The 13844-nt window shown below is 37.5% G+C and overlaps 1 protein-coding gene across 2 annotated transcripts in view; it reads right to left on the reverse strand.

The window, feature by feature from the left end:
• bcl7a (BAF chromatin remodeling complex subunit BCL7A) overlaps positions 1–12383 on the reverse strand; it is a 33096-nt gene extending 20713 nt beyond the window's left edge. Inside the window, exons 1-3 of one of the 2 annotated variants that reach the window (XM_073065570.1) lie at positions 12218–12383; positions 5144–5225; positions 4079–4175 (exon numbers count right to left, since the gene is read on the reverse strand). In XM_073065570.1, the coding sequence (XP_072921671.1) occupies positions 4079–4175; positions 5144–5225; positions 12218–12252 (214 nt within the window). In that variant the 5' untranslated portion in view covers positions 12253–12383. Of the gene's footprint in view, positions 1–4078; positions 4176–5143; positions 5226–12206 lie in introns of both variants that reach the window. The other variant, XM_073065569.1, reaches the window with a different exon arrangement.
• Between the last annotated feature and the right edge of the window lie 1461 nt (positions 12384–13844).

Below are 13844 nucleotides of genomic sequence, written 5' to 3' on the forward strand. Positions count from 1 at the left end.
GTCAGCAACTTTAAATTCTGCAGTGTTATCATTTCAGAGGACCTATCCTGGGTCCAGCACACAAGTGCAATTCCGAAAAAAAAGCACAACAGTGCCTCCCTTTCAAGTTAAATCATTTCGACCATAACTGCTGGTACAGTACACAGTAAAAATGACACAATGTTTTTCAGGACCATGGTGCTACATGAAACAGTACAAAAATTACACTGAACTACACTTTCCTTATGAGTTTGCGGAGATTCAGCATGACATTTAAAACTCTGACAAACTTCTATAGACACGTGGTGGAGTATACTGACTGGCTGCATCACAGCCTGGTATGGAAACACCAATCCCCTTGAATGGAAAATCCTACAAAAAGTAGTGGATATGGCTCTCTCCCCACCCCCCCCCCCCCCCCCTTTGAGCACATCTACATGGAGCGTTGTCACAGGAAAGCAGCATCCATTATCAGGGACCCCCACCACTCAGGTCAAGCTGCCATCAGGAAGGAGATACAGAAGCCTCAGGACTTGCACCACCAGGAACAGTTATTATCCCTCAACCACCGTACGTACTCCAGAACACCCCGAGATGTAATAACGTTGCACTAACCACTAGGCTACCATGGCAACCTAAAGCAGCCAAGTAATCTGATGTTGATGGGGAACCTCGTCAAATGCTTTACTAAAAATCATATACACCCCATCCACTGCTGTGGCTTCAATTTGTTCTGCCACTTCCTTAATTAACTCAAGGGAGGCATGACCTGTCCCTCACAAAGCCATGCTTGACTATCTCTAATCAGACTACGCTTCTTCAAATGCTCCTAAATCCTGTCTCCAAGAATCCTCACCAACAGTTTGCCCACCAGTGATGTAAGACTCATTGGTCTATAAATTCCCAGGGTTATCCCTATTACCTTTCTTGAACAAAGCAATGCCATTTGCCATCCTCCAATCTCCTGGTACTATTCCTGTGGCCAGTGAGGACACAAACATTTTAGCCAAAGGAACAGCAATCTCTTTCCTCACTTCCCATAGTAACCCAAGATATATTCTGTTTGGTCCCAGGACCTTTTGTATTTTGTATTTCAAAATTTCCAACACATCTTTCTTAACATCAAAGTCCCAGCATTATTACTTCTGTAAATCTCTGAATAGCTTAAGATCAATAATGTACTCACTATGACACATGCAATCACTCCCATGTTTTTTCTAAGAATAACCGTCCTGCTTCCACATTCCATTTCCCTCAAAATAAATGATATCATTAGCTTTCCTAATTACTTTCTGCAACTGCATTTCAGTCTCTGCACCTGCAAATCATGCACTAGAAGAGGCAGATGTCTCCATAAATGCTTCTATTACTTCTGCCAAAATGCACAATTTCACTACTTCCTACATTATACTTCATTTGCCAGATCTTTGCCCACTCAGTCGAAATCTCTTCTATCATTATGTCCACTTCATATATTCAGTAAGTATGCCTTTCATCCCTTTATCCAATTCATTTACAAACTGAAAAATGCCAGTTTTCTGTTAACCAGGGAATTTTCTATCTACCCCCAATATATTACCCCTTAACACCATGGACTTTTATTTTCTACAAGTACTTTCTTATATAGAGACATGATAAACAGAATGGGAGTTTCCTGTGCTATTACCCATTCTATGATGTCTGCTTCATACATTTAATAAGTACTCTCACAGATAATTCCTATAGGTCAAGATTTACTGGATGGTTGCAGAAGACTTTTCTTTATGATTAGCAGTATTATCCTAATAGGAGAAAGCATTAGATTGGCAGAAGGGTCAATTTTCTTCAGTGCAAAAATCACAATAATTTGTTAAGCATTTAAATTACAGGCAAATGTTCAGAAATAGCTCCTTGCTGTTTCAATTAATTTCCCTGAAACATCAAGAATCTGATCATTTTCAGAAATAATAAAAATTCTATGAGATCACCAGTTTGATGGCACACCTTAATAAAATGGCTATGCTAGCTAAATAAAACATACCATGATGAAAATCAGTAGGAAAACTATATAAATCATAGTGTTCTAAGACAACTGGATAAAGTGGGACTTTTCCTCCAAATTGGACTTAACTTGAATGAACCCAGAACTAGTGTCTTAATGAGTCAAATAACTAGGGCTCTAGTTAACTGGTGGGGAAGCAACCAGGCTCTTATGAGAGGAAATATAGAAAAAAGTTAAAGGATTGTAGTGTAAAGTGGGGAAATGGGTAATTGTATCTGTATTATGTAGGAAGAGACAGAATGCAAACACAAGAGTTTACCTCTAATCACAACCAGAGTAGCAAAAAAAAAGAGGCAACTAAATGAGGCTCATTATCTAAAAGCATATAATATTGATAAAAAGAGGAATTAAATGGCATAAACAGAAACAGAAGTGTATATGGATATGGAAACAAAGATGTGGCTACAATAAAATAGTTGGATATCCCAGAATAATTCAAGAGAAGTTAGTAAAATCAAAATGATGAGGCGAAGCCTAATAATAAAAAATGGATAATCCAATGAAGTGAAGCAGCAATGGGCAGAAAAACCTGGGAAAGTTTTAGGTTCCAAAGAGTAATGTAGGGCTTAGAGTCACAAGTACAAAACAATATGTATGAGGGATCTTTAGGTAGACTGGGCAAACTAAGTTGTGAGTAATAATGAAGAGGACAAATTGAGTACAAGAGACATTTTATTACGGTTTGTTAAAGAATCAACAAGGGACAGCACTATGTTTCCAGCGGTTTTCTATGTCTGTATCAGCTATTTACTTTGAGCAATAAAAAAAAAGGTTAAATGACCTTGAGGAGCATGACATCTAGAGTTTGGAAGTGATATTTTTTTCTTTATGAAACCAGAGATTTAAGTCAAAACAAAGCAAATGGCAGGAAGATAAAAAAAAGTCTTCCTTCATAAAAAATACCTGCTGAATATTAGAATAAAGGACTACAATCCAGAAAAAGGCCTTCAGAGAAATTAACAATAGTTTAAAGAAATGCACGAGGTGTATTAATGAAAGTCAATAAATCCTTGGATCTGATGAGCTGAATTCCACTTTTTTGAGGCAGCAGCTGCCCATATCATCATTCAAAATTCCATTAAATTTCAGATCAGCTCTCTCAGATAACAAGGCAATAAATATTTCCCCATTATGAGGGGGCAGAGGAAACAAGCAAGATTAGAAGACAGAAAACTTGAAATATATTATTAAAGAAATTATATCAGGATATTTGGAAAATAAATATGTTTGGCAGAGTCAACATGAATGGGGGGGGGGGAAGAGAAATCATATTTGACAATACTGCTGTTTTGACATGACAACCAGCAAAATGGATTAAAAGGAAACCAATGGATGTTTTTGAATTTTCAGAAGTCCTTCAGTAAGTTATAAAGAATTATTAGGTCACTAAAATTTGGATAATACACTGATGCAGATTCAGGCCAGCCAACAAACAAATTAGGGGTAAACAAACAAGAGAAAATCTGCAGATGCTGGAAATCCAAGCAACACACAAAAAATGAAGGAACTCAGCAGGCCAAGCAGCATCTATGGAAAAGAGAACAGCCGACATTTCAGGCTGAGACTCTTCAAGCAGGAGTTAACAGGAAGTTTTCAGTTTAGGAGACATTGTAGAATCAATGCAGTTTACAGTTTATATTAATGATTTCTATGGGGTGTCTATGAGCAATAACAACTCAATGGGCTGCAAGGATGCAAAAAGTGCCAGGTAAATAGTCAAGCACATGGGAGATGGAAACAATATGGAAAATGTGAAGGCATTCATAAAATGGAAATGCAGGACATTTCAAAATGATGAAAATATGAAAGATGTTGATGTTCTGAGAGTTCCAGGTGTCCATTCATACTAATCACTGAAAGTTATCATTCATGTACAGAAAGCAATTAAAGAATATTAAAAGAATCAAGGGAGATGGTGCTGCTGCAGAAAAGCTCTAAAGAAAGATTAGCCAAAAGTTTATTGGATGGCAGAATAATACAAAGGACAAATGGATACTTCTGTTTCTCAAGTCATCATCTTTAGCATTTTAACTTTACCAAAATAATAAATACACATACCTTGAATATCCATCATGCCTGGTGAGGAGCTATTTTCTGGAGTCGTCACTTCAGACCCACATTTGTCATCTTTCCCCTTCTTTTTATTTTTGTTTTTCTGGACCAAAGTAAATATTTTGAATTTTGTATCTCATTTAATACCATTTCTAAATTAAACTTTGATTATAATGCACTGGCTACTGACAAATCTCCTCTAATTTTGAGCGATTTTGTATCAACATTATGAAACACAAATATGAATGGTGCTTAGTGCTGAAAAAGGTGAAGATAAGAACATTCATTAGCCAGGAAGTGTTCCCATTGCTCAACCATTATTATTTAATGCAATGCCGTCTTTCAATCTAAAGGTGACAAGCTGCAAATCTCCCATATTCATTTGCAACCTGAGCTACAATTTACAATTTATCATCTTTACTCATACTCATTTGATGGCTGGACTCTCAAACTCTCCATCCCAATTTCACTTTGATGGCTTTCCTTCCTGTCAACTTCCACTCATGAGACTTTACCAACTAGTTAATCGATACATCAAATTCATTAAACTATAGACAATAATTTTGAATATACCCTCGCTTCTTTTCTGAACACCTCACAGATTATTCTTTCCTCAAGAACCCCACAGTACAAGTATCCAAATTTCTAAGTGGGATTTGGCAGGAACAAACACATGTCTAATGTCAGTCTTGTATAAGATTCATACATTTTGCTCAAAATATGTTCTGAACATTTCAGATTTCATTACAAAACTTAACCTTCCCCCATTCACAAAATTCTTAATTTTGTTTTAGCACATGGGGTGGGAATACTGAAAATTATTATAACATGCTAACATCGTTACCCAGGAGTTCCATAAATCTTAATGACAAAATGCATTTTCCCAAATTCTTCCTCATCATATATATGAACATTCTTATATCAGAATTACATTTATCAACTACTGTTACACAAAGCAGCACCATTGTGAATAGACATACAAAGCTGTCATGGCAATTCAATTTATTAACAACTATTTTAAATTAAATGCTTCTCTATTCTCCAATGCCTTTGTCTTAGATGTCAACTTACATCATCAACTTTGGGTTCTGTTACGGGTACCCATTTGTAGATCCGTAGCGATGTGTCCCCAACAGTCACCCACTTCTTCTCCCTGTTTCAGGAAAGTAACAGATTGAAAATACAAATAGGAAACATTTCCACTTTCATACTGATTTTACAGAATTATAAGAGTTGCAGCTATTCAATCTAAGTTACCTTTAAAAATGAAAATAGTTTTGATAATATATACAGAAGTCCTAATGCAACAGATGCTTTAAACTTCAAGGAAGATAAACAGAATCAAAACAATGAAAGAATCCAGAAAATTTTATATTAGACTTTAAATTAAGGCACATCAGCAATGTGGTCCTTATCCAACCCATTAAAAACAGATAAAACCAATCCAAATGACACGATGGCCGTCTCACTGACATTTGAAGATCAGTCATCGTCTGGTTTGAAAGTTACCTATTAAAAAACAGTGACTATAATTTCAAATGTCTGAACAGTTCCAAAGCACTCCAGACTGTCCAAGGTAAAACTGGTTTAAATCTCTTCTAAAATAAAAACTTTTACATTTAGAAGTCAATTGCCAGTGACTATTTTGCTACTTTCTTTTTACTATAGCAGCTGCAATTGGAAATACTGCTCAACTAGCAATGACAAAAAGTGAACAGAACTGCTTGGCAACAATGGCCAGTTCTAATTCAAGGTGATTCACCTATAAATGCTAAGTTTGACTCTACAAAGATGTCAGCCGATCCACCAAATATTACAAGCATTCTCTTTGGCAGAAGATCTTCTGCAACAGCTATGCCTTGCATCTCAGTTCCAGCATTTTCTTTCTCCAACTGTCATCCTTCATTTTTCTTTAAATTCAAGGCAGACTAGTTATGATTAACTTGCATCTCAGACTGTGCAAAGAGCAATGACATCGTGTGGACAGTCTTTGTTTCCATTCTTTTAGCTCTCATGATCTCTCCTTATGAGAGAATTATGGCATTTTCTCAGTTCTGAGGAAGAGACAATAACTGTAAACATTAACAGTTTCTCTTTAATGACATAGGACACCTAATCTGCTAAATATTCTCTGCATTTTATTTTTAACATCTAACTACATATCATTTATTTTTATCTTTGGATCATTGTTTTACTTAAAGTCCAGTACATATTTCTCAACTCCATATAACAACACAAAAAAATGGGGCATTCAGACCGTTTTGCCTGCACGATTATTCAATAAGATCAATGACCAAGCCTCTCAGCCCCCTTGGATAGAGTTCCAAAGATCCACTAACCTTTGGGGGTCTTCTCAAATCTGTCCCCTATTTTTTTTAGGCCAATCCTGGTTTAGACATCAACCAAAGGAATCAGACAAGAGATTCTGCAGATGCTGGGAATCTTGAACAACACAAAATGCTGGAGGAACTCAGCAGGTCAGGCAGCATCTAAGGAAGGAAATAGACAGTCGACGTTTTGCGCTGAGACCCTTCATCAGGACTTATCCTTCTGTTAATCTAATCAAGCCACTAAAAAAAACTGTGCATCAATAAGATTACTCTCATTCTTCTATGCAAGAGCAAAGCACTCTGCTCAACCTTTCCATACAGATAAATTTGCCATTCCAGAATTTTCTTAATACCTTGGATAACCTTCCATTGTCCTCAAATTCTGACTAAAAATCTGTCACACACATTTAGTTTTATTATCACTTGTCATGGCAATTTCATTTTCAAACATCCCATAATACATGGGCCCTTTATGTCTATTCCCTTGTCCCATATTACTTTAGTCAATGCACTTTGTCCCTTTGCCTTGAAAATCTATGTGTCAGTCCTAAATAAAGCTGCAGAAATTAGTTTTTGCAACAATATATCTATGCATGTCATTTAAAAGCAAAACCCAGATAAATACACCAGACCTCAAAATCCAATAGTAACATAAAATTAATTAATTCAAACTCAACCACTGAATACGATTTAAATGTACAATTAATTTTGCCTTTAAGGCATTAAATGTATCAGCACCATGACAGACCCTCCATAACACAAAAAGGACTATTGCCATATGTTCCTAATAACCAGCACATTCATTCCAAGTACAACTTTAAGGATACTATTATGCTATACTACATATAGCAATACTTTAAAAACAGATTTGAACCCGTGCATACAAAAACGGGCAGCTTACTGCCAAGTGTTAGGCATTAAATTATTAACAAGAGAAAATCTGCAGGTGCTGTAAATTAAAGCAATACATATACTATGCTGGAGAACTCAGCAGACCAGGTAGCATCTAATGGAGAAGAGTAAACAGTTGACATTTCAAGCCGAGACCCTTCACTAGAACAGTCCTGATGAAGGGTCTCGGCGAGAAACATTGACTGTTTACATTTTTCCATAGAGGCTGCCTGGCCTGTTGAGTTACTCCAGTGTTTTGTGTGTGTTGCTAAATTATTATTAGAGCTTACAGTCCCTTCTACTATTAATTGGCACCAATTTAACAAAACCTTGGGAGATTCAGATCCCTGTCCATTTGCTTTTTACTAATTTGTAAAAAGCCCAAATTCACTCCAAGTGACTTCACGTCAATTAAGCTAAGCACTTTTCAAACAGGGAAGCCACAAATGGTTTCAAGCCAAAATGTCGACTGTTCATTTCCCTCCAGAGATGCTGTCTGAACCAGCATCTTGATGTAGCCTATGAAGGTGTATATAATGACAACGCAGGGAAATATGGGAAACATTGGTACTTTTTGGCCAAAGAGAATGCAAATACCATCCAGAATACACAAACTTATATTTTGAAAATGTTACATCTACTTGCTTAATTTTGCCATTTTCCTACTCTGTGCTACTCATATCTGGCAACTTACCCTGATTTCAGATTCAGTACTGCTGCCTTCTGGCACCAAAACACCAGCCAGCAACAACCAAACAATTCTTAATGCATCTCTGCTCGGACAAAAGGTCACAACACATCAAAGAACATTAACCACTTCTTAGCTGAAAAAAAAATCAAATTATGTATCCAGTTAGCCTTGTAATTAAGGATCATCAGTTCAACATTTAGATGTTTTTTCCCCAATCCTTAAAAAATGCCAGTTTGAGCTCAAGAGAAATAGTTTAGAAATAGTAACTGAAATGAATTTAATACTGTTCTTAAACGTTCACTATAATCAATCACAAATGCAGTGTGACTACAGAAAGTGAAACCATGCTAGGCAAGATTAGTAAACTTGAAAATTTAAGAGCTTCAAGGAATTCATCACTTATTTCACAAACTTGATGCAATAGACTAGGAAGTGTACCCTAAGTGCACTTTGATACTCTAGAAGGAACTAACAACAGCCAAATGAAAAGCAATTAAATGGAAAAGCGAGCTCAGACTGAAAATTAAAAGGTGCACAGACTGATTGAAACAATGAGGAGGTGGTAAACTTGTGGAGGAACTCAAAGACAAGCTCATGCCAGTTTCCCTTAAAAGGCTTTGCACATATACACATGCAACGGTTCTGAATGACAGCTCTCAGGTGGCAGAAGGAACATAGCCTAGATATACCTTGAAATCAACTAAAAGTAGAAGCCAAAAAGACATGAAGGTTTCACCGCATACAACTGGAGGAAGACAGGGAAATAGCAAGAGATAATCTTAGTAACTGTGTAGAAATGCAGCCGTATCTCGGTGTCAAATACAATACCAAGATGAGAGGAACTGCCTGGTTAGGTTGCAGATGTTCCAGGGAGGAAAACAGAACAGAGCCTGGTCTGCCTAATGTTTATCTAAGAATATTAACATTCCTCCAACATATTTTCCTTTGTGGGTTAATCATAGCGCCAAGGGGCATACTTTCATAGTAAGTAGAATCAGTCATTCAAGACCAAGGAGGAATATATTCTCTCAGAAGAGTTGCAATTATTTAGAATTCTCTAGCACATAGAGCTATGGAGGCTAAATCACTGACTAGATTCAAGGCTAAGAGATGTATTTTTGGACTACTGAGGAAGAAAAAGGTTATGGATAATTGGCAGAAAAGTGGAGTCGAGGCCAAGATTAGATCAGCTATGATCTTACTTAATAGCAGAGCTGATACAATAGTTTGTATGGGATACAACTATTCACATTTCTTGTATATAAGATATTACTTCAAAATTGTAAATAATTCTATTTGCTCAAGACTACAGCTGATATTCAAGCCATTTTAAATTGTATACTGCTGATAAGCTAGCATAGTATAAAAGGGCCAAAGCAGACTTTAAACCATACAACGAAGAGGAAAAAGGACATCACTAGGTTCTAAAATCCAAAAATATTTATAAGAATAATCATAAGCAGTTTCTAGGTTTGAGGTCCCAGGAATGAAAAAAAGAAAAACAATGAAAACCACACTGCAGTGGCATGAACCAACAGAAATGAAACTTTTAAGATGACATTAATTTTGGGTGGTCAGCTTACTGAAGTCAGTCAGAAAGTGAGTTGAATAAACTTGAGAACAAGGCATAATGTTCCTAAAAGCATTCAGTCCATATAATGACTTAATAGAGCTCACTTTAGGACCAATATAGAATTCATATTATGTTAATAGTAGTTAAATTAATGCAGGAACGTTTAAAAAGCCAAGCTTGTTTGCGTGATTTTTTTAAATGTGAAAAATCTTTTGACTTCTGAAAATTCTGTAGATTTCTCTCCACTACCATTATAGGTAGAAGGTGCAGCGATGAAGTGAAAGGAAAGAATACGTTAACCCAGAAACTGCAGGTTTATTGATTTTCAAAAAGCATGCAAATTAATTTGCATTGTATTCCAACTTAAGTACAACCAAATTACAATAATTGTTTGCAACATAGGTGCTCTTTAGCTGTAAAGGAAATGCAAAACCAAGATGACACTGCATTGCCTCTGACAGAAAATTGTCAGCAGAACATAATCACTAAGTTAATAACATTTGTAAAAGTAAAAAATCTTAAACGGAAACATACTGCACTGAAAGACTAAATTACAATATTAGCCTTCACTGAAATCAAAGAATCAAGAAACTCCCTTACGAAAAGGTATCTAACGTGAGCTTTTTGGAACTCAAATGCTATAGACTCATAAATCATTAACTTCAAGAAAATGAACACTACAAACAAATCCAGAGATGGACCCACACACCATTGCACCTCCTAAAGAGTTTAACCAACATGGTGTTTGCTTCTGACACTAAACAAAAATGTTACCAGCTGAAGGCACATTGTTCTTTTCACTTTCTAACAAACTGCAATTTTGCACTGAAGTTAGCTGCAATCCCAGTTGGTATTAAAAATCTATTTCAAGTTGCACAGTTTTTCAAGTTAAATAGGAAAATACTACAATGGATCAATCCATTGGCCAAAAATGCCACTGAACCACAGACCTGAAACATCACATTTAGTCTGTGTACTGTCTAATCTCAGACAGGGATTAGCTGTTTGGTCCACCCAGGGAAAGGATAAAAAGATCAACTACTAACCATTGGCAAAGGCCATTCAGTATCCAATACTGTACTAAAAAAAAGCATGATGGAAATATGCTGGGTAGTATCATACTCGGCATTACCCATTTCTTACACGAATACACCGACAACACGGAGTTTACTTTTAAACAATTATAAAACAATCACCTGGAATAAAATCTTGAGGGGTATTTTGAAAGATAATTTAAGGCTTTTTAAAATGTCATACCAAATTAGATTATGGGAATATTTAAGATAGAACTCTATGCTGTGTCAGCCTTAGCTCAGTTGCTACACTTTAGATGTCTCAATCATAACAGGGAAGGAAATCTAGTCCTGGGTAGACAGTTTCCACAGAACTATTTTAAAGATGGAAGTTATCCCAAGAATTTTGCCTAATATTTATGAAACTAATTATCTTTAAAATGTACTATAATGTTGCCGTCGGTGTGAAGTCTGTTAAAGGCTAATTGGCTGCTGCAATTCCACTGTAGCTATATCAGAAATACTTATAACGTACTACTTAACATATATTTTAGCTTTTTGAAAGGAATAAACAAATGAAATCTTTATTACACAAGCATCTGTCTCTTAAAACTGTCAAACATTTCTGGAATTAACTAAGTAAAAAAAAGTATTAAATGCCTATCAAAATTAAGGGAGACCAACAAACTGAACAATGAAGTGCATTAAATCTGTGTAAGAGGTCACTTCAGGACACTAAGACTAGCAATGTGAGTGGAACACGTGAATTTATGTTTATTATTTACAAGTTACTGAAATACTACAACGAATTATCTGCATTCAGAGTCCGTAAGGGGTTTTAAATATTAAACTTATCACGTCTGTGTCATGTCTAATTTTGTTCAAAGTTAAAAGAAAAGAATACACAGGACAAAGTTATACAAGAAAAAAACATTTTTATTCGTGATTTTTCAATCCATTAAAATATATTTCCCAGTTAATGCAATTATTTGTAATCTTCAGATCATGGAACCCAAGATATTAAATAAGTATATGATTTTCTAGTCATTCCTAAGATTGCAAAATATATTTGGTTTTGCATTCGGAAGATTGCGATCTGGCTGCAATCGCCATCCCCCACACTTCCTCCTACTTTACTGCCCTCGCCCGCCACTGAAGTGCGCTCCAAAGCGCTAAATTTGAAAACCCTGACAGCAACAATAATAATAATAGAGCAATAAGAGGACTCTAGAGCGCCGTCGGTCGATTAAAGCGGCGACGGGGCCCGCCAGCCATACAAAGGCGGCTCTCCGCCCGCAGCCGGCACCGACTCGCACACACAAAGCAGCGAGAGCGGCTTCATGTGACTGCAGCGAAATGGATTCTGGGTTCAGCCGCTCTCCACAGCCGTGGGCGCTTTAAAGTCCTTTTCGCCCAGAAATTCGAACTCGGCAGAGCCGCTGTCCGGTTGCGGGCGCGCCGAAAGCCGCCAAGCCGGGACGCGGGGTGGAATCTTGCCCCTTTAAAACCGGACTGCGCTCCCAACCCCGGCCATTCTCACATCTCCCTCCCCCCCTCCATCCTTCTCCGCCGACACGGAGAGATCAAGGGACACGCCAGCCTTTTAAATCCATTTTTTTTGTTGTTTCCCCCTTACCATTTCCGTACTTTTTCGATAGCTGCCATGACCCGTTTGATGTCATCCTTCGCCCTACTCCTCGTCTCGGCCCGCACCGACCTGCCAGACATGCTGAATTGCAAAGAGGCGCCGGCACAAAGCAGCGAGCGAACGAACCTCTCCCCGCTCGAGAGCGCAACGCGCCTGCGCACTGCCCTCTTTGTCAGCGCTCGAGGAAGGAGAGCCGCGTGAACAAAGGCAGCACCTATCGCGATATCGAGTTTCCGAAGCCCCGTCTTGCACAGGGAGGTGGGGGGGGAAGAAACTTTATTCTGAAACTTTTACTTTGTGCGGTTGATAGTTGCACTGTTCTGAGCGCGGACTCGTCATCCTTAAAAAGATGTTTCCTACGCCTGCAGGTTTATTTAAACAATTAATCCACGGCGTGGCTCACGTATGCCAAGCGCAGATCAATCGAAGTATTTGAATTTGCTAAGGAGTAACGTGCGTTGAGAAATTAATTAAATATAAATCCTAATAAAGTTAAGAATTTTAAAATATTTTAATAGAAACTAATTAACAGCCTTGAGCTCTCACAATCAGCACAAACGCTTTTAGAGCTTGCAGGGTCAATTGGAGGGCATTTAATTTTCAGAGGATAACTAGTTCTTCCTGCACAACCAGAAAATCGACGAGCATCAAGCGGCAAACAGACAATATAAGGAAGCCTTTGTTATTTATTTGACATAGCCCACACCTTGTCTCTGCATCCCATGAGACAAGATACTAGCTACCCGCACTTCATTGACCAGATCAACATTCAGCCCCACTGCATGACAATGAGATAAAACAGAAAGTGCTAAAATCACACAGTAGTTTAGGCAGCATCTGTGAAAAGAGAAACGGTTTCTCTTCCTCAGGTCGAAGACCTTTCTGTTGAACTGGAAAAGCAAGCAAGCAAGTTAGTTTACAGTGGCAAAGAGAATATCTGCAGAAGGGTGAGGCTGTAGTGATGTGTTCTGTCTGGGCACATTGCAGACTCCCAGATTCAACAGCAAATTCGAGAATTTTGGGTATCTCACTTTCTCTTATTTATTACCGGAATGGGCTGGTTCTGATGTGGGTTATTCTGGTCTTTCGTGTAATATTGCCTCATCTGCTGCACCTTTCCCTGATCTGTATTTCACAGCATTTATCTGTTTGTTGTTTCCACTCTTTTGACTTCTCTGATCAATATGTTGGCAGATGGCCTTATCAACATTTTATCACATGACCACTGTAGCTTCACCCTTTTGGAGTTTACTTTATCCTAGCCATTCCCTGACCATCTTCTCCTCTTCCATCAAGCCATGTTTCCAGTTGCTTCAGCCAAAACATTCACTCCATAGGCATTATTTGATCTGCCTATAGTTTATCAGCATTTTCTGTTTTTATTTCAGATTTCCAACAAGTTTTTTTTAATATTCCTTTGTACTACAGTGAGTCCCAAATTATTCATTTCTGGCAAGTCTCCTGTCTTCCTTCACTTCTTTACTTGACCTGAAATGTTAAGAAAATGCTGGAACTACTGAGCAGATCTTGCAATATCTGTGGTAAGTGAAACAAAGCTAATGCTTATACTTCCCTAACAATGACAACATTAAAACCTTTGTCTATAATGTACATAAAGAATTACAC

The sequence above is a fragment of the Hemitrygon akajei genome, chromosome 14, assembly GCF_048418815.1.
Source record: "Hemitrygon akajei chromosome 14, sHemAka1.3, whole genome shotgun sequence".
NCBI lineage: Eukaryota > Metazoa > Chordata > Chondrichthyes > Myliobatiformes > Dasyatidae > Hemitrygon > Hemitrygon akajei.